The 21,679-nt window shown below is 41.8% G+C and overlaps 1 protein-coding gene across 1 annotated transcript in view; it reads left to right on the forward strand.

The window, feature by feature from the left end:
• Positions 1 to 21,679, forward strand: part of PARP8 (poly(ADP-ribose) polymerase family member 8) — a 332,674-nt gene that overhangs the window by 218,804 nt on the left and 92,191 nt on the right. Inside the window, exons 9-12 of the mRNA XM_075589057.1 lie at positions 2,284 to 2,374; positions 3,822 to 3,888; positions 6,023 to 6,145; positions 16,736 to 17,291. Of these exons, the coding sequence (XP_075445172.1) occupies positions 2,284 to 2,374; positions 3,822 to 3,888; positions 6,023 to 6,145; positions 16,736 to 17,291 (837 nt within the window). The remainder of the gene's footprint in view (positions 1 to 2,283; positions 2,375 to 3,821; positions 3,889 to 6,022; positions 6,146 to 16,735; positions 17,292 to 21,679) is intronic.

The raw sequence follows: 21,679 nt of genomic DNA on the forward strand, positions 1-21,679 counted from the left end.
AGATAAAAAGGGGGTAGAAAGAAAACATCCTTGAGCAGAACGCAAGAGTCGGGGTGGTGCATAGCGAGAAATTAGGGCTGAGATGTAAGGAGGGGCAGAAGAGTGTAAAGCTTTAAAAGTGAGGAGAAGAATGGAGTGTGAGATGCGGGATTTGATTGGAAGCCAGGAGAGGGATTTCAGGAGGGGAGATGCTGAGACAGATCTAGGAAAGAGTAGAGTGATTCTGGCAGCAGCATTTAGGATAGATTGTAGGGGAGACAGGTGAGAGGCAGGAAGGCCGGACAGCAGGAGGTTACAGTAATCAAGATGGGAGAGAATGAGGGCCTGAGTCAGAGTTTTAGCAGTCGAGCAACAGAGGAAAGGGCGTATGTTTGTTATATTGCGGAGGAAAAAGCAACAAGTTTTAGAAATGTTTTGAATGTGAGGGGCGAATGTGAGAGAGGAGTCGAGTGTGACCCCTAGGCAGCGTGCTTGGGCTACTGGGTGGATGATCGTAGTTCCAACAGTAATGTGGAAGGAGGTAGTAGGGCCAGGTTTGGGAGGAAGTATGAGGAGCTCTGTTTTAGCCATGTTGAGTTTAAAGCGACGGAGGGCCATCCAGGATGATATAGCAGAGAGACATTCAGAAACTTTGGTCTGTTAACTCTTTTATAATGATTATTAAGCACCCTGAGGTTTCTCAGATTGTTGTGACATTTTAATAGGCCTGTAAGTGTTAAAGTAAGTTTTTTGGCAATGATTCTTTGATAAAGTGGTACTTCTGCCAGTTATTTACGTACAAAGGTTCACTTTGTTTCTTAAGCACAAAGACTAAAGAGTAAGATCAGTCTTCAGCTTGATGTACCTTTGCAGGGCCCAGCCTTCTCCTCTTTTTGTGCCTGTATTGGCATGGAACATGGACCTGTTAGGAAAAGGACAACGTATTTAGTGACACAAATTCATACAAATTATACAGTATCATGAAATTACCTAGTAGCCAGGGATCTCTTTATTTACTCACTTACTGTAAATGTTACTCTTTTTTTTTACTCTACTTTATAGACTCTTTAGTAAACCAGAATAAAATCATAGTATTTTTAACATTGTCTACAAAGTAAAAACAGTTAAAAAATTAATTATTTAACATTTGCAGAAAAAAAAGATAACAGCCATCTAAGAAAAATAGGTTTGTACTTCTGACATGTAGTAATTATCTTAATGACAATAATTACCATGTATTTTCAGAATACCATTGAGTTTGCTATTTGATCAGCAGGAGCCAAAAGAATCACAATTTTGTGCAGAAGCCTTAGGGCAGTATATTATCAAAGTTAATTCACATTTTACAATTAGATGGTAATCTCTTTATACTTGCCTTCTATCCCCATTGCTTTGTTTTCTGTCTCTTATTTTTTGTATTTCAAATTATTCATCCAAACCCATTTCTTTTTACAGTATGTTATTGTTTTACTTCTACATGTCTTTTTTTGTGCTGTGAAACTTGTACAGTACAAATTAATTATCACCTAAAAGAAAGATTGTTTTTTCAAGTACAGCTAAACACAACACATTCAGAAAACAACTCTATTCAAATTAAACAAAAATATAAGGATTTTAATGCATTTTGGCATCATCCCGCATTTTAAGTGCTTTTCAATATACAGTATTTGTCGACACACATACTGTATTTACAATAAAACAATATAATTGAAATTGCCTATGTATAATTTGTAGCACAAAATCCGGACAGATAAGTATCAATTTACTATACAAACAGTGTTAACTTGCAGCAGCATCAAATGTACAAAGCTTGTTATTTGAGTTCCTTAAATCTGCTGCTGCTTTCGGAGCAGACGTTTCAGCCAACTCAAACCAGACCAATTTGCGGCTAGCAAACATGCACAGTTTAATACTTCCTATCAAATATCGTGCCAAACTGCTACAATAACCACTTCCCAAATTTCTCACTGCTGCAAATGTGGCAAAGATGGCACAATTTGATGCAAACAGACAGTATGTGTGTCAGCCTTCATACATGTATCCTAAAAACTCTGGTTCATATTTATATCTGATCCTGGTACAGTAGCTTGGGATTCTATTCTACTTTCTGTACTTATACAGGTGTAATATTGTAGATTGCACACAATATGATAGTATTTTAACAAAATTATGCTTTCATTTACTTTTATTTAAAAGGATGATTATGAATGAACATAATAATGAATATAGAGTACAACCTCGTCATTTCTTTAAAAAGTTGCCTGGTAAAATTATTTAACAATGAATGCCTTTGTTTTCCTACAGGAAGAAATTGCTGTTGCTTGGGATGTGATCCGCACAGAGCCTATTGTAGTTCGCCTACATTGTTCTCTAACCCAATATTTAAATGGCCCAGGTTAGTGTATACAGTATGTTTTAGTTTTTATGTATCATGACCCCAGAACCTCCTAAGGGGCATAACTTGAAGCATAACATACCACTCATCTTTAACTAGACCCAATAGCCCCACAATCCAAAGAAGACACAAAATCTCTATTTTTTTGGGGGGTGGGGGGAAAGCCACCACTTTTATTAGTAGCTACCATTTAAACATACAGTAGTACAGGGCTTGCTGTAGGTCAGGCTGAACCAAACCTAAGTCTACAGATACTATGGTTCCCACATGATCCCCACCTGGCGAATCAGCCAGTGGCAGCATCATCACCCAAAACTGCCGAACAAACCAGGAAGAGGGAGGAACCCTTCAGGCCAGCCGACCCAGCAAATCCTGCAGCCCTTCCCCAGCTCAGCTCTCTAACCATAAGATTGTTTTTAATGCACTGAAGCAATACAACCTCTGCTATAGGGGGTGGTTCATTATGGTGCAAAACAGGTTTTTGCAAAGCAATCTCATTAACTTATATTCAAGTCAATGGCAGTTAACACAATCTACATATGCAGCCCCCTTTCCTCCATGTCTAGGGAAACTCCTTGTGGTGCGTTACCGAGTGGCTTACAGGAGGCCTGATCCTCCGCTGAAAGGAGCCTGGGGTGACCTTGTTTCACTTACACACAGTGCCTCCACCTGAAGCAGCGGACTTACCCCCGGCACCCTTTATGAGGGCGGCTTAAGGAGGTGCTTCCGCAGGCGTGCGGAGGCGGAGGAGACAGTTCAATTTAAGTTTTGGCGCTGAGGGGAGCGGGGAGCCGGTCACGAGAGTGGTTCGCCCAATGAGGGCGAACCAGCTCCGTGACGTCACTGGCCCGCCCCCAAACACACCCCCGGAAGGCGCGAGCACTAAGGCCAGCGAAAGCACCCGCTTTCCCTCAGCCTCCGCACGGCTGCAGTCTCTATGGACTCAGCCTTATGTTCCCCGGACCGGGAGGTAAGAGGACAAAGGGGGGACCTGGCTACACACACTAGTGAAATATAACTAATTCTGGTTTTATGACAATAGGGAAAGGGCAGTGGTTAAAGTGTCATAAAACAAGTCGTAGTTCTGTACCTCATTTTGAGAATTTCTAAATCTGTTAAGTAACAGGTAAAACAGCTTTAATCACTTTTAAGAAAACTACTGTATACAGTGCATGTACCGCATGCTTGAAAAATAGAAAGGCAAATAGCCTGAAATAAATACTTGTATGTTGAAAAAAGAAAGCGTTCCTGTAAGTTTAGTGATACACATCGTAAGACGGACATGCATACAGATAGACTCCAGAAAAGAAAATTATATTAAAAAACTTCTCAATTTTATATTATACTTATTCAAAATAAGGTTAAAACATCTCCTCTAAACCCTTTGACTTACCAAAGATTCTTGAAATATCCCCACATTTCTTTAAAAGTATCTTCTTCCCTGCAGTGCCCACGGTTGATGTGTTTCAAATTTCCACTAAGGAAAAATTTGGTTTGGGACATCAGTTGAAAAAGTAAGTTGATCCAAGATCTGGTTTATATTAAAATGTCATTTTGCTTTTCTTGTTCTACAGTAAGTGGGTAGAATCTGATTTTAGCTACAATTTTGGGGGTTAAAATATACATGATATCAAGAGGTAACAAAAAAGTCGTCAGCACTCTGTTATAAGGTACACAAAATATTTACATAGTTTTAATATAAAAGACAAGAATCAGAAATTAAAAAAAAAAACAAAAAAAAACAGTAACAGCAAAAAGCAGCAATATTTCGGGGTAACCGCCCTTTCTCAAGCCACAAAATCAATATTGTCATACAGTGAGTTTAAATACTAAATACGGTGCAACGGTAAGTCACATGATCCCAAAGCCATCAGAATTCTTAGCAAGTCGAATGTACTCGAAGAATATGCAAAATCCATAATAATTACTATTAATTAAATGTTACGAATCATGGCCTAATTTAAAGACCACTAGTTTATTTGCCTGGACTTAAAGTGATGCAAGTAATGTGACTAATATTATCAGTAAATTACTTTATAGAATGAATACTGTACAGAGATAGCAAGACTTACTGTACAAGACGCTGCGATTGCGGTGATCGTGGCCCTGATGGATTAACGCTGCGGGGATCTGAGATCGCCGACAGACACTGTCCCCAGCACCGCAGACGTTTGCTTGCTTGTCCACGGCGCCGGGGACAGGAAGTCTTGTTACATCTGTATGTTGATGTCAAGTAATGCATAATACCAAAATGAAACACATATAGTACAATTCCCAACAAATTGTGAACTCAATTATGTAATAATTTTATTGGGCTAATTTATGAGGAAAAACAAGGTTTGTATAAAAATGTATGATCGTGTACAAAAAAAAGCAAAAAGGACTGCACACCCCCTCCCATGGGAGGAAAGACAAGGCTCAGGTGCCGCCCACACTGCTGAATACCATCACTCCCCAGCAACAGTATACAGCAGGAGTGGCCAACTCTAGTCCTCAAGGCCACCAACAGGTCAGGTTTTAAGGATATGCCTGCTTGAGCACAGGTGGCTCAGTAAATGACTGAGCCACTGGTTGAGGCACCGGTGCTGAAACAGGCATATCCTTAAAACTTGACCTGCTAGTGGCCCTTGAGGACTGGAGTTGGCCACTCCTGCTGTAAACAGGAAACAAAAAAGTCTGAAGCATTCCCTTATAAGATACAAACAATCTTCACATACAGTATTTTTATTATAAAGGACAAAAATTAGACATCTTAAAAACAAAAACAGCAGCAGGAGCAGAAGCTGCCAAGAGCAAAAAGCAGCAATGTTTCGGACTAACCTGAGAATTTAAATCTGATGGAGTGATAATGATAATTTATTTTAACAATTGCACAGGGGTTAAAATAACTGTGTTCCTCCTCAATGGATAATTCTATTACATTCATCACATCTATTCTTTAGTCCAGTGTTTTTCAACAGGGGTTTCTAGAAACCCTTGGGTTTCCCAGGCAGTCCTAAAGGGTTCCCTACATATTTCAGGTATTTTGAAAATTGTACCAAATACAGAAGAATTTACAATGCATCTGACCTCAGAGGCGCTATTAGAGAGGGTTGGGGTTCCTTACAATGCATCTGATCTCAGACGCTATTAGAGAGGGTTGGGGTTCCTTACAATGCATCTGATCTCAAACGAGCTATTTGAGAGGTTTTAGGTTCCTTACAATGCATCTGATTTGCACACGCTATTAGAGGGGTTGGGGTTCCTTACATTGCATCTGATCTCAGACACGCTATAAGAGAGGGTTGGGGTTCCTTACAATGTACAGTATCTGATCTCAGACACGCTATTAGAGAGGGTGGGGGTTCCTTACAATGTACAGTATCTGATCGCAGGCGCACTATTAGAGAGGGTTGGGGTTCCATAGAATTTCATAATTTAATTATAGGGTTCCTTAACCAAAAGAAAGTAAAAAAAAAACACTGCTCTAGTCTAATACAATTCTGAAATGCTAGCAATAATAATAAAAAAACAATGACAAACAAGTACAGTACATACAGATATTATTGATAATCTAATGATAAAGTTGCAAATGACAATGTACAAAATTAATCTTTACAGTATATAGGCACCGCAAATATAAAATTGTTACTATTTATCTCTACACAGAATCATGCAGACATTTGTGACACAGCAATGGAAACAAAGCAAAGAAAAATTTAATTGTTTGCACAAGAAAGTGTCTGACAAGAAGGTGAAATCCCCTCTGCACATTTTTTCTACATTGCGCAGGTAAAATTTACTTTTCATTTAGGTTGAAGGAGTGGCTGACTGAGAAAAGGCACTGACTCTGAAAACAATGATACTGGAGGTATGCATCAAAATGATGCGGTTTGCTCCAAAACACGTGCAAATATTTGTATCTGTGTTCATTTCCGAGTGGCAATACTGTATGTATGAACCTGTCAAATCTTTGCTTCTTAAATGTGCCTCAGAACTCTTTGGAGTGGAGGCTAAGGCCGTGCTTATAGACCGAAGTCGCATCAAAACAAATGTATTGAATCTGTTGCGTGCGCTTATAGTAGAAGCGGCGCGACGGCATGGTCGCGATCGCTGGAAGTCAATCCAATTTGAATTGGTCGCATCGCCGGGACTGTAAGTGCGGCCTAAGGCTGCGGCCACGCTGCCGCTGATCGCGCTTGGAGCACTCACTTCAATAATATGAAATGTGTACGGCCGCACTCACGCCCGTGCACATACGCTATCCAAAGCTAAGCGCTTGGAGAGACTTGGAAATTTGATTTCCAAGCGCTGAGAATGGTTCTGTAACCAATCAGTGTGGAGATTCGCCGGAGGGGGGATTGGAGGGAAAGTCTGACAAGGTACACACACACACAAAATTCAGCCAATTACACGCCCCCTCACTTAATAGCCACGCCCCATCCCCCCACCCACTCTTGCTCTCAAATTATTGCAGGACAGCCGAGCACTCATGCTTGGAGAGTTCATGACGTCACTGCTCTCAAGCATGAGCACGCTCAGCGGCAGCGTGGCCATAGTCTAAGACCGTTAGACAAAAAGAACAGCTACTGCTCAGCTAGAGTGTAATGAAAGGGGTGCATGCTGGGATAAGGACTAATAGCAAATAAAGAGAAGTAATTCCTATGTTGCATGCTCTCAACCTTAAGAATAGAACTCAATTTTCTCTAAAAGAGATGAATGTTCATCTCCACTAATATAGTTTAATTTTATTAATTTACACAATGGGGTTAAAACCTAATTCAACAATAGCGTATCAAGATCCTATGTGTGAACAAGGATTGTTTGGCACAAAGAGAGAGAGAGAAAAAGTGCCCCAGTTGTAGGTGCAATGTTTGAAACATCTCATTACGATATTGAGCTGACTTTCTCCTCACCCAACTCCTCCTATAACACCTTCCCAAAATGGTTATGGTGCAAGTGGCGTAAATTGGGGCGAGCCACTTGATCTCTCTTTGCCTCCCAAACATAGATTGTAGCTTGTGCTTTGTGCCGCTGGCTACATTGTAATTGTGAAGCGCTTTCAGTCTCATTGGGAGAAAAGCCCTATATGAAATGAAGTTATTATCATTATTATTTACTGACAGTCCAAGCCACACTATAAAAAAGGCCCTATTTATAAAGCCACGTGAATTCTGCCACTTGAATATACAATTAGGGACAGGTTTTTAGTAATTAGCCAAATGCAGATATGATGCTACTACTGTTGTTTTCAATGCTGTAGGAATATGAGGCATGTGTCCAAAATGATTTGCATGCAACCATAGCACATGTGATCACCCTTAAGTAAAATATAGGCAATAAAAATCAGTTATAAGAACTGTAAATCTATTTTATGTACAGGCAGTCCTCGGTTATCCGACACAATGCGTTACTCAAAATGGTGTTGGACGAGGACTGCCTGTATAATGTTGACCTTAGCATATGTTCTACGGGTGATAGCTATTTTATATACAGTACTGATGCAGCGGCCGCTATTCGAACGATTAACACGGTATGTAGATCGGAATACCCGTTCGATGGCGCGCAATTTGATTTATTCGTGTCGACTTAAACACGCGGTTTGGTTATCGTTTTGTCCGGATTAGAAAATGGCATTTTAGCGTGTTCTGCAATACCGTCGAGAAACTCAAGTGGGCAATCGCGAGTTGTTGTCATCAAAATCCAATAGCAATTCAATGTCACGATTACCATGTTGGCTGAAATTGGCTGTGATGCCTGCCATGCATGCGCGCCATAAGCCCTTCAATGCTTCTTCTATTGTGCTGTGCCAAGTCATCTTGGAGTTCACCGCTTATCAACAACACAACACCCCTCCCCCCCACAGAGCTGTTAATAAGATTACCATACGGCCTTTAAAGCTGGCCCCCCACACACACACACTTTAGTAGTTGATTCAAACCATTAATAATTGTTCTTTAGAATTTTATTGGGTAATGAATCATACAAAAATGCAAAAATACAAAAATACAATAATTCATGTACAGACTTGTCTGTTCCTTCGTTATGGTTGCATTTGATTCTGTATTGCTGTACTGTACAGTACAGTACTGACAATAAAAACCAGAAATAATTGATTAAACAAAAAAAAAAATATTTTTTTGGGAGGGGGGGTCTGATGATTTTAACCCCCCCACACACACATTCAGTGTGCAATATTTTCAGTTTTATAAATGCAGTACAGTATACTGTATATTTTTGGGGGTTATCACCATGGGCTTGCATACTGTAGCAATTATGGATATTATGAGAATCAAACAGTACTGTTGCTTTTTAATTCCACACTAGTCATGTATGTTCTTTCTGAGGTGGGTGGCATACTGTAGTACTGTGATTTTTATTTGGGGGTGTGGGAATCAAAACATTATGATGATCTGTTGAGAATATGTCTTTGAACTACAGCTTGAAACTTCATACATCTAGCACAGCTCGCACCCCCCCACCCGCCCGCACACATGGCTCAAGGATTTCAACCTCTTATCAACACCTCTGACAAACCATGCCACGCATGCGCAAGTGCGATAAGCTAAGCCCTTCTAACTTGCCTTTTCTTCAACACAACACTTCCCACTAGTAATAAGATTAACATGTTGTGTGAGATACAGGCCTAGCTAAGAAAGCCCTTCTAAAACTGCTATTGTACTGTAAAAAAACAAGTCAACTTGAAGTTCAAAGCTTATCAACAACACAACAACAGAGCCCTCCAACAGACCCATTCACGTAAATGTACTGTTGCGTGATTATCATGAGCTGGGCAGAAGACATGTTGGATAATCCTTAATGCAGGAAAATAGTATTTTTCTACAGCATTTTATTGCATTATTAACAGAAATGATTGATTAAACAATAAAAATATAATAATTTTTAAAAAGCATTTTTTTGTTTTTATATATATGTTTTCCCAAACTAATGTGAAGTGCAATGCTTTGTTTGTTGAACTGTTCATAAGAATTTCAGGTCTGCAAGAGGGGTCTAAAAAATAGATTTTATTTTTTAATGCATAATACAGTACAAAAATACAATACAGTAGCTTTTGTCTTTCTCTTCATTATGGCAATGCGAGATGGGAAGAGAGGTGGCTGCAGCTCTGAAAATACAGTATTTCAAAAGATTTATTTATTTATTTATTTTTTTGGGCAAACACGAATACAGTAACTATTATCTTACACACACACACACCCTTCCTTGCTTGCGGCAGTTCTGAAAATGAAAAGAAACAATAAATGCAGACATGGTTAGTTTGAGTGCCATACAGTACTTACAGTGCAATAAAGTGCCTGTATCATACTTACCTGTGCCTGATTAGCAGAAATAAATGGTTAAAACAATAACAATACAGTATTTATTTCAAAAGATTATTTTTAAAACTTTTTTTTTTTTGGCAAACATGAATTTCTATACAGTAACTACTGAGAGAGGTGGGAGAGGAGGGGTTTGTGTAAGATACAGGCTGGTTTGTTCATGAACACCGTATTATTATCTTACACCCCCCCCCCCCCTTCCTTACTTGCAGCAGTTCTGAAAATGAAAAGAAACAATAAATGCAGACATGGTTATTTTTAGGGCCATACTTACCTGTATCATACTTACCTGTGCCGTATTACTTTCTCGAGGCCTGGCCATTACGTTGTATAACAATAGGCAACACAGTCGCAATATGATCAATATATTTATTACATACGGTGAGTATATTGTTCCAGAAATTCAGTATCCCCTTTTCCAATTCTTCCTTTTTGGACGGTTTCCACACTTTTCTGATATAATCCTTCAACTCATGCCATACCATTTTGATGGGATTAAAATCCGGTAATCTGTAATACAATAGGAGGGGAGAAAAAAGGTGAATTACGTAAAAAATGTGAAAAGGTTACCCAACTTACTCCGCTGGCGTCTTAACCCAGTTGATACCGCTGGTAAAAATTTGAGCCGTCGACGCTGTGTGTTTCGGATCATTGTCCTGGAAGAACCGGTGACCAGATGGGAAATCATTCTTTATGTATTTTAACAACATGTGTAATTATATGATCTTGGAAGAACGCTTTATTCATGATTCCTGGAAACAAGAAAAAAAATGTAACATTAGGGTACAAAATACTGAATACAGTACAGCTGTCCAGTGCGTAAGGCCACAGCATGTGTATTTGTGCATTATTTTACCCTCAAAGATAATGATGCATCCTTGTCCTTGTCTAGAGATGGCACCCAACACATGCATCTTCACTGGGTGCATGGGACGCGGCTTCAGAGATAGGCGTCCATTTTTGTAGAATCCAAAACGGGCAAACCTCTCAAGCGCTACAGTTGTCTCGTCTGTAAAGATGACATAATTGAAAGTCTCGCCACTTTCAATCCATGCCCGTGCCTGGTCCACTCTTTTTATTTTGTTGGCTTCCCTTATCAAAGGATACGCTCTGTAATGACAAGGAAAAATGTTAGAGCCACAAAATGCTGGACATACAGTACAGTATGATACTGTATTAGGAGGGAGCCTAACATAAAAAAAAGAGGGCATGGGTGACGTACTGTATACTGTACTGTACTTACTTAAAACGCTCATATTTCCATCCCAATTTCCGTCTCATCAACCTGATACTGGTCTCTGATGCTTTTATTTTGTGAGTAGCCTCTAGTGCATTCTTTACCCTTGTGGCACATGTCTCATCATTCGCGTCACTTATTTGGTCCACCAGAAGAGTGTTCGCCCTAATGTGAAAACAAAAACATAACAATTTGTTACAGTAGGCAAATTAAGCATCCAAATAGCGCACAGATTTCTTACTGTCTGATGTTGCTGCTGCACTTATTCTACTGTGAGTACACTTTGGGCGCTACAGTGTACAGTATGAATATATTAAATAAATAGCCCCTCAAACTGCAGGATTATTAGTTCAAAGAAAACAGAATCTTTTGAAATGATTACACTATGACACCACCTCCTAAAGTACAGAAGACAGTACAGTATATTACTGTAGAGTTGACTTAAAAAGCTAGTGACTGATTGTAAGAATGGCAAAAATGTTATACTGTACAGTCGAAAGGTACTGTAAAGATTAATAAAATATTGAACACAGGCATACTACTACTGAACAGTTCTCTACAAGATGTTGGTAGAGTTATGGAGGACAATACAGTAAGTTCTTACTCAGTAGTGACAGTCGGCTTTCTTTTGACGTTTTTTGCCTTCCCATGCGCATGATAACAAACAGTGCTTTTTGCTAAACCGAGGCCCGAAGCAGCTAACCAGCGGCGGATCTGTGCAATGCTGTTTCCATTCTGGTACATATCCTTTATTCTCAAGCTGAGATCTTTTGAAATCCTTTTCTTTGGCATCGCAGCTGATAGATAAAAATTGCAAGCACACACAGAGCAATTCGATGTGAATTCGATGTGTATTGAATGGTGTATTTATACTTTCATTTAATGTGCCTCAACATCACTCGACAGGATTAGTGCCCACTTTTAACACCTGCACCTCGTGTCTATGCCCGCGAAATCTTTTAAATAAAAGGTGAGACAAATTGCATAGACTCTCACACACTGATCTCTATCTGAACTTGCTCTTGTCCAGAAACTGCATTGTGCATTCGTCCATCTGTTTCCATGGATCGCCCCCGATTCTACGGACGCAGGAACCAGCTTTCTTCTGCCGTGCCAGCCAAGCGAAAGACGGAAGCTGTTTCCCAGCCAAAACCTAAGCAAAAACCAAAGCAGAATAAAGAAAATGTTCTTAAAGCTCCAAAGGTTAAGACCCCTGGGCCTTATTTTGTAATGAAGAAGATCGGCGCACTTAGCACTGTGCCAGTCAAGTGGAATCCCGATTCTCTCCTTGCACCCCCCTGCTCACCTGCTCCACAACCCATCCTCGACGCTGCTGCTCTCCTGGCAACCCCTGGCTCACCTGCTCCACAACCCCCGGCTCACCTGTCAACCCCCTGCCGGCCTGCAATGCCATAACAAAGAGAAAGACCACAGCAACTGTTTTTTTTGTATTACTGTATGCATTAAAAAATAAAAGTATTTTATGACCAACCCCCTATTGCAGACCTGAAATTCTTATGAACAGTTCAACCAAGCATCGCACTTCACATGCAGTACAGTACAGTACGGAAAGAAAGGGCATTTTTCGTTTATTAAAAAATAATTTAAAAAAAATAATTAATACATACAGTATGGAATAAAAGATATACATTTTTATTTTTGGTGTTTATAAGAAAAGTTGCGCAATGCAACATACTGTAAAACAGTAGTAGTGATGACAGTACTATACAATGTAAAAAAAGAATTTAATATTAAAACAGCAACATACAGTACTGTACAGTATAAGGTTTTCTATAAAGCTCACAATTGTTCTATAGATAAATGGCACTGTCACTAAATGTTTGCCCACTTGGCAAACAATGCGAAAGCAACTTTTAAAATAAGCGATATTAGAGGTCCATCCAAATCCCTTCTTTTGTCTTTTTGCGCTGGATGACAAAGTTTCGTTTCTGGGGAAAAATAAAAAAATATGCTATTATTATTGGTATTGTGGATGCGTCAAGTCTCTTCATTGGGAATTACAGCAGCCGTTCAACCGTTATGGATGATGAGAACAAACTTCTGATTGGCTTTGACTCTTGAGCCCCACCCTCTCCCAACATTTGTAAGCTGCACTGCAGCAGCGTCACGTACTTCAGCGGCCAATCAAATCATTCTTCAACGTGCACTCAACAGAGAAACATCCCCTCAACTCTCATACAGTAAAGTAATGTATTGTATTGATGCACATAAGTACAGTATGTCACGGTGACTTTATGGCAGGCTGTAATTTACACAAAATATATATAAATATATATACCTGGGTCTGAACTGGGACGAGACTTAGATATGATCAAATATAATTTATTCCTTGATAAAGGTGAACACACAAAAATGTACAAGAAACAGGCAAAATATAGACACTTAAAATGGAAATGATGAAGCAGTGATATCTGGACTGGCAGTTCATACAGCACTCTTCATAGTCATCAAGACACCAAAGACATGAAAAGACCTCTGGCAGGAAGACAGTGCATAGCTTTTCTCTCAGCAATCAAGATGGTATAGAACAGACTTTGCATGAAGACATGAAGACAATGGGTCAAGGGGTGATTCTGGCTTAAATACTATGTCAAAACTCATCTCTTTAACCCTAGGTGCCGAGACGGCTAGCAAAAAGTCTTTGAAGCTCTTTTGGCTTCCATTGAAGTGTGAAGTACCACATTTACAAAAAACATTAACTTCCTTTGGTTCCTAGGCCAAGCATAAACAATTAGCAATGTAGCCTTTGATGACCAGGCTATGTAAATTCTAGCCTTCCTGCTCATTATCATAACAGGGAGGTTGCAGTTTTCAGAAAACAATCAAAATTCCATATTTACTGCAAATAACTTCGTAACTTCAGTTCAGTAATACTTACTGGCAGGCGAAAAATATTAATACATTCCGTCACACCTGACGCTCCCAGAGAGACCAAACATTACAGTGTAATATTAAAATTAAGAGAGTTATTAATATCTGGCCCTTAGTGGCTGTTAGAGATCAAGTGATTAGACTCCCCAGGTGGGGCATGGTGTCACGAATACACATATGTAACTCTTAGCATGTTCAGCCAAGGACATCTCATAATATTCTTATATTTAATAAGGTCACTCATTCTGATTTCCTCCTTGGGTAGCCCCACCCATGCCCCATCAATAAACCCTTTGAAGCAGGGACCCCTGGGGAGGGGGGGGGGAGTCATGTTCACTCCTGCAGGAAACCTTGGTGTGTCAGTGTGAGTTTTAACGCTCACCACCAAAACAGTCCCTGGGTTCCGCATAACCAATTAGGTAATTAGCCTTTGATCAGGGCTATGTAAATTCTAGCAAGCTGTCCTGCTTGCATACAGAGGGCAGGCAGAAACAATTAGCATTCTGCCTGTACATTTCAAACTGCAACAGGAAGGCACTTTATCAAAAATATATGTTTCCCTTATGACACAGTTATATTTTTAATAGGGGTGTCAAAATACATACAGTACTACTGTATTGTTTTAAAACATTTTTTAGTTTTTGACACACGGCAGCTTGAACTGCAGCTAAAAACTTAAAACTATCATGTACATTATACTGTAGTACAGTGTAATACAGTGTAGTACATTACTGTATACTGTACCTTCTTTATAAGCTTTGCCAAACGGGTGATGATGACTCACTGTGACTCCTCAAGTCTGCATTATAGTTGACAGGTGACAGCTGGCCTGCTACACTTGTAGTTGACAGCTGATGATGCTAGAAAACATTTTGGTACTGGTTCTGGTACATGCAAGCTTGCTGGTACCTGAATGCAAAATCATGCTCAGGCTGGAAATTTTCCAGGTATTCTGGCGGGGACAGGTAACAGTACAAAGGATTGCCGTTCACAAGGTTATCACTGACGATCGGACCGGACACCGGTGCTGGTGGTGCTGTTGCCGGCACATTGCTGGATTGGGATTGATGAATCTTGTATGGGTTAAAACCCACTTTTCTTCTTTTGAGATTGCCACGATCAAACATACTGTGAAATTCTGGCATGACACCCCAATACGCTTCCACCCATGAACGTCAGGTGAAAACTTGTAAAAATCGTAGTTCGATATTAAATATTCATATATTTCAGATACAGTCGCCATCTTTTCTGCTGCAGCATTAATCGCTGAATATATTAAAAACGCAGAACTACAGTCAGGTTTTTTATACGTCTGTGGTGTAGCCATAATGTCCACTCAGCAATTGTGCGGGGAAAGAATGTTAAAAAAAAGCACACATTGAGTATTTTAATGCTTTTTATTAAGAACACCTAATTTTATAACGTCTTCGAAAAAACAAGGTCAATTCACAATGGGCCACTGTAAGTATGTACACCAGTATCTGTTTTAAACACCTACACCCTTACAAAGTAGCAAAGCAATGTTGCAAATACACATTCCAATTCAATCCAATTAATTAATTGCATACATTTCTGCCACCTGGCGGATACACAAAGAATAGCACCCAAATTATAATTCATTAACTCTGCCACATGGTGGATAAGAGAAGAATTGCATCCAAAGAAACAATAAACCATTAAATTAAACAGATCTACCACGTCTGGTTGCCGGTGCCGGATTGCGCGAATGCGGCATGAATAGTGATAAAATGAGAAAATACTGAATGGAATACAGCGGTCAACACGAAAACTGATTCGAGGCGCGTTCGAATAACGGGCACTGCATCAGTATAGTGGGAAACATCTAGACATGATACTGTATGTTAGATGTAATGCAAAAAGGTTTCATCACGTAACATTTACATCATAGAGCAGTGATGCCTTTTGTAATATACTGTAAAGGAATATCATTCTTTAGGAACACGGTCAGGGAGTCAGTGTAAAATCCCAGAATTCCCTGATGTCTCTTTCTTTCTCCTGGGGTTTATACAGGAAAATCTCTACTTACAGTATGGCATCAAATATGGAGATTGGAGCTATCATTGGGGAAGTTTCTCAGGTCCTTGGTAGTTTAGAGAGTGTCATCCTCACCTCAACTTTTAACTGGGAAGGGTATGCCTTCAATCTTGGGTAGGGTATGCCCTCACAAAATCCCTCAATCCCTGTGGGGTCCAGTGTTTACCTTTCAGGTTCATTTAAAATCACTAGTGCAGGGGGCAAAGCATATTTTGATTTTTACAGTTGAATGTTTGTCACTGTTTCCAGGGCTTTTTATACTGATAAAGAACTTAAAAACAATAGTCTTAGATGTCCCGATACAGTAGCTTCAAGAATGGCGAACATATTGATATATAGATTATCTAAGTAAGCCAAGTTTTGAATGCATTTTTGTAGCACTTAGGCTGACATTTCTGTGACACAGTATGTGGGACAAGAACATTAAACCATCAATAGTATTTTTATCTAAAGGATCTGCTGGAAAAAAAGCAAGATTTGCCTAGGTTTATAATGAGAATGTTATTATATTGTTTTTGTAGCTTGAACACTGAGCACCCAAAACTCCACATTTTCTTCGGCCAAAAAAAACCTTCTTAAAGAAATAACCCCCTTCCCATAACTAATTCCTTTTTTTTTTAACAGAATTGGAATCAGTCGGTCCTCCATATTTGAACCACACTTTTAGCTCCGTGGACCTCGCCTCGCCCCCTTTATTCAGATTGTACCTTTAGATCCATCATTCTTGATTTGCGTACACTGATCTTAAGAAATTGCTACTTAACTAATTTTAGGTGAATTAAATTTAACCAACAGATTGATTTTTGTTTTAAAGGTAAGGAAATTATTGTTGTAATTCTCTTTGTTTCCTGTTTGAAGGTCGCCAAGTTATCCTCCACCTGGATGTGGTAAAAGCAAAGTAAAACTAAAGTCTGAGCAAGATGGTATCTCTAAAACTCACAAACTACTGAGAAGGACTTGTTCTAGCACAGTGAAGGCTGAAGATGTGTGTAACACAAAAGCTCACCGAAACTTTGGCCGTTCGTTGTCTAGTGATCCTAGGGCTGAACAAGCAATGAGTTTAAAATCGCACAAACTCTTGAATCGTCAGTGTTCCACCGCCATTAAGCAAGAGGAATGCATTTCATTGAAGCAACATAAACTGCTAACCCGTTCTTGTTCTGGAGATCCCAGATGTGAGCACAACAGCACCTTGAAGCCCCATAAACTTTTAAGCAGGTCTTATTCCAGCAATCTTCGCATGGAAGAATTAGATGGACTGAAGAACCACAAATTACTCAGCAAGTCTTATTCCACTGCCCCCAAATCATCAAAAATCGACCTTTTGAAAGAACCTGTTGCAGAGGGCAGGAGGCTCTCTCTTACCTCAGGGCTGATTGGTATCTTAACGCCAGCTACATCTTCACAATCTGCTGTGCGTATATCAGTAGATTCTATTGGATTTTTTTTATTGCTATGCATTATAATTGTCACTTGCTTGGATAATTACTTAGGTGTATTTAAATACGTATGAAAACAAATGGTAAGATTTAAAAGATAAGAGGCTTACTTCACTCGTCCATTTTTATGCATAGATATTAACAGTTGTATTCTACACGATATGTTCTTGAAGGTCTAACTAATAGTTACAGTATATGACTGTATATGTATAGTCTTATAAGATGCCTCTTTTTGTGACAACCTTTCTATACTAATACTTACCTCAAATACAGATCTAATCCTAGAACACTTTGTTTTTATAGAATTTAAGGAATTCAAACAAGTTGATGCTTATGTAGCCCCCTTCCCCCCGTGTCTAAGGGAAACTATGTGTGGTGCGTTATCTGAGTGCTCACAGAAGGCCTAGTCCTCCGCTGCAGGGAGTCTGGGGTGATTACAATCGATCTGATGACAACGCCTCCACCTGGGAGGGATCCAACGCAGTTGGATAAACCCTTCCCAGTAAAGAATAATTATACACTCAGTGATATAACAACTGATCTTTACTGGTAACACATAACTGATAACACAAACCGTACAGGCATCGCACAGCCATGCCCCGCACAGTGCCCCACTGTCCAACCACAACCTTATACACACCCTGGTGAGGTTACCCCTAAAGTACTGAGGTGCCCTGGGCACCTCACCACCTGGTGTCCACAGAGCCAAGCCCACCCCAAAGTGTGTGGAGTAGCACTACCCACAGAGTGTGTATGTCGCCGTTGGTACACTTGTAGAGGGTGATACCTGCCCGTGCACTGCACACCCGGGTACCACCGGCTGATGAAAGGATTAATTTGATCCAACGAAGATGTCCGCCTCTGGGTGGGGTGAACTCCCGTTGGAGTGTCTCACCTTAAAGAGTCTCTCAGTATAGATGGTGGTCTGATCCCAAACCACAGGCCACAAGTCACCACGCTGTGTCTTCACTGTGTCCCTGACACTATACAGTAATGGGGAAGCGTCCCTATCTAAGGAGCCTAGCTGGGACCTGAGGGGGACTCTAGTTCTAGTCTCATGCGTGATCCCTCTGAAGAGCGCCAATTGTATCTATCTTCGCGCCGATGATACTACAGCCCTATTGGCTGTGTTACATCACCTGAGGTGCAGCCCCTGAGGCTGCTGGGAATTGTAGTTCCCCCTTGCGGAGCCTGTGTAATGGCCACCGCAACTATTAGGCCACGGCGCATGCGCAAGCCTCAGACTGCACATGCGTGACTTCCAAAATGGCTGCCCCAGCTAGCCGGGTGCACCGCAGAGCTCCGGAGACCCGGTCGGCACTTTGGCTCCCCATCGCAGCACTACCGCATCCATGCCGGACCCGCCTGTCACTCCGCCGGCACCCACAGCAACCAGTCGTAGCCTCCCCCTTGTCCGCTCCCATGTCGGAGATAAGGTAGAGACAGGGAGACCTGGCTACATTCTCCCCCTGGTGGAGAATCCAACGTCTATGCTTGAGAACGACATAATCATAACACACATAAGGTTATTTAATAAAAATGCAGTATTTACATGCAACTTAACGCAGGCATACTCTACACGAGATTAAACAGCTCTTTAAACATAATGATAATTGAAGACAGCTTACTCTGAGTCAGTGGGACAGCACCTTACTCGCTGACTTCTGTGAAGTTCTTCCTACGCTTCTCACTCTAGGGAGCAGTGGTCGTGAGCTTGAGACTCCGACTCTCATATAGGGGGCTCCACAGTCTCTGTAAAGTCTCTTGATGGTACAAAGCTTGGACTCCTGGGGTCTAGAGTACGGGTCGTTGGAGCCCTTGAGATGGGTACATGCGGCCTGGGCCCATAACCCGTTGCTCCTTTGGGAGGTGCCTCTTGATCTCTGCTCGAACTAGAAGAGGGTCCTTCCATAGGATGCTCATTTAGTTCCGTCACAGATTCTGAGTTCTCGTCGGACCCCTCTGGTTCACTGGCCAATGTTATTGTCTCTATTCGGGATCATTGTCTCCTACTTGAGGAATGGGTAGCAGATGGTTATGGTGCTAGACCTTTACCCTGCCATCTGCGTCTCGTATGCGGTAGACAGGGAGGCCCGGCATCTGAGATTCTACTTCAAAGACTCCATCACACCAGCGGTCAGCCAGCTTGTGTTTAACGGGGATCCCTAGATTGTGCAGGAGAACAACGTCACCAGGACGAAGCTCCCTATGGCGGATCTTGTGATCATACCAATGCTTGTTGCATGCGTTCAGGTTGGCTGAATCCTTTTCCGCTAGCTGATAGGCGCATTGCAGGCTTTCTTGGAGTCGTTGCACGTATTTGTAGTACGTCCCGTTGGGTACCGCATTGGTAGATACCCTCAGACGAATGTCGACAGGCAGTCGTGCCTCACTCCCAGAACATCATAAAATATGTAGTAAATCCGGTGGATTCATGTCTGATGCAGTTGTAAGCGTGCACCATGGCTTCAACATGCTTGCTCCACTCTGCCTTCTGGGAGACCTTTAGGGTGCTGAGAATGTTGAGTAACGTTTGGTTGAACCTTTCCGGCAGAGTGTCTCCTTCCGGATGGTATGGCGTAGTTCTGGACTTTTTAATATCGAGCAGCTTCAGCAACTCTCAGATGAGCTTGCTTTCAAATTCCTGCCCTTGATCCGAGTGTATACGATTCAGTAGCCCATAGTGTACGAAGTACCTCTCCCATAGAACCTTGGCCACCGTAAGGGCCTTCTGGTCTTTGGTGGGGAAGGCTTGGACGTAGCGGGTGTAGTGGTCTGTGATCACGAGCACATTCCCTATATCCCTCGAGTCTGGCTCAATACACAGTAAGTCCATACAGATGAGGTCTATGGGCCCAGAGCTCTTCAGATGGGCCATTGGAGCTGCTCGGGTAGGCAGTGTTTTCTGCTTGATACACCGCAAGCATCTGCGGCAATGTTGTTCTACCGATTCCCTCATCTTGGGCCAGAAGAACTGGTCTCATATTAAGCCGAAGGTCTTGTCCACTCGCAGATGTCAATGGTCGTGTACGGATTGTAGGTCCATATAAAGTAGGTTCCTGGGTAGAACCAGCTGCCTTCTATCCGGATGGTTGTGCTAAGGAACCACCCGATAGAGTAGACCCTTATCAATCTGAAATGTATACCAGTCTCGCATTATAACGGTGACCGTGTTAGTGGGAGCACACCACAAATGAGGGCTTGTCTTGTTGGATGGCCTGGTGTATAGCTCCAGCCTCTGGATCCCGTATCTGGCACATCACCAATTCTTTCCAGGCGATTATGGTATCTTGCGTGATATGCATGCCTTCTGGGTGACAGTAGGCGGCAGGGAGTGCCTTGGATTGGCATTCCAATGAGTCAGCAACTCTCAGCTCAGAAAACGCCACTTTGTCCTCCACTATGGTGGCAGTTTGACCTTGGCGGGGTCGGTAGCCACTCTGCGGACACTATGTGACCCACATAGGTGACTGACGTGCGACAGAATCGGCATTTGTCCAGGGACAACTTCAGGCCTTCTTTGCCTAATCTAACACCTTCAGCAGGCGTTCCTCATGCTCTTCGAGAGTTCTTCCAAACACGATGATATCATCAAGGTAGACGAGGCACTCACGGGGGTTCATATCCCGATGGTCTTCTCCATCAGCCTCTGGAATGTCGCCGGGGCACCACAAATGCCTTGGGGCATGTGGGTAAACTGGTAGAACCCGAGGGGACAGACAAACGCCGTCTTCTCTTGGTCTTCAGAGCTCATAGGTACCTGGTAGTACCCAGACCTTAGGTCAAGCACGCTGAACCACTGGCTTCCTGACAGCACGTTGAGGAGCTCCTCTATCCTCGGCATAGTGTACTGGTCTGGCACTGTACAACTGTTAAGGGTCCGGTAGTCTACGCACAGGTCGACTGGCCCATTCTTTTTGCGTACCACCACGATCGGGGAAGCATAGGGGCTACAGGATTCGGTCACGATGCTTGCCTTCTCCATTTCCTTTAGGACATCCCTTACGTCCTCCACATCTCTGGGAGCGATGCGTCTGGAATGCTCTGGGAAGGGTGTGGTATTGTTCAGCCGGCTCATGTACTGGTGCTCTTGCTGCAGCCCACATCCATCTCACTGGTGGAGAACACTTCACGGTGTTCCTCCATTTTTGCACTTAGCTGTTCCTTCCAGTCGGCTGGCAGGGTTGATTCCCCGAAGTCAAATGCCGACCCGGCTGGCTGATCTTGCACGGTAGCAGTGTTCACATGAGCCAGCATCTCTATGGATGTAACTGGGTATATCCAACCCAGTCTTTGACCTTGGTCGAATGGCATGGTGTAAGGGGAGATGTTCTGGATGATCACCTTGATCTTCCCAGGAATC

Source organism: Ascaphus truei, chromosome 1 (assembly GCF_040206685.1).
Source record: "Ascaphus truei isolate aAscTru1 chromosome 1, aAscTru1.hap1, whole genome shotgun sequence".
Lineage (NCBI taxonomy): Eukaryota > Metazoa > Chordata > Amphibia > Anura > Ascaphidae > Ascaphus > Ascaphus truei.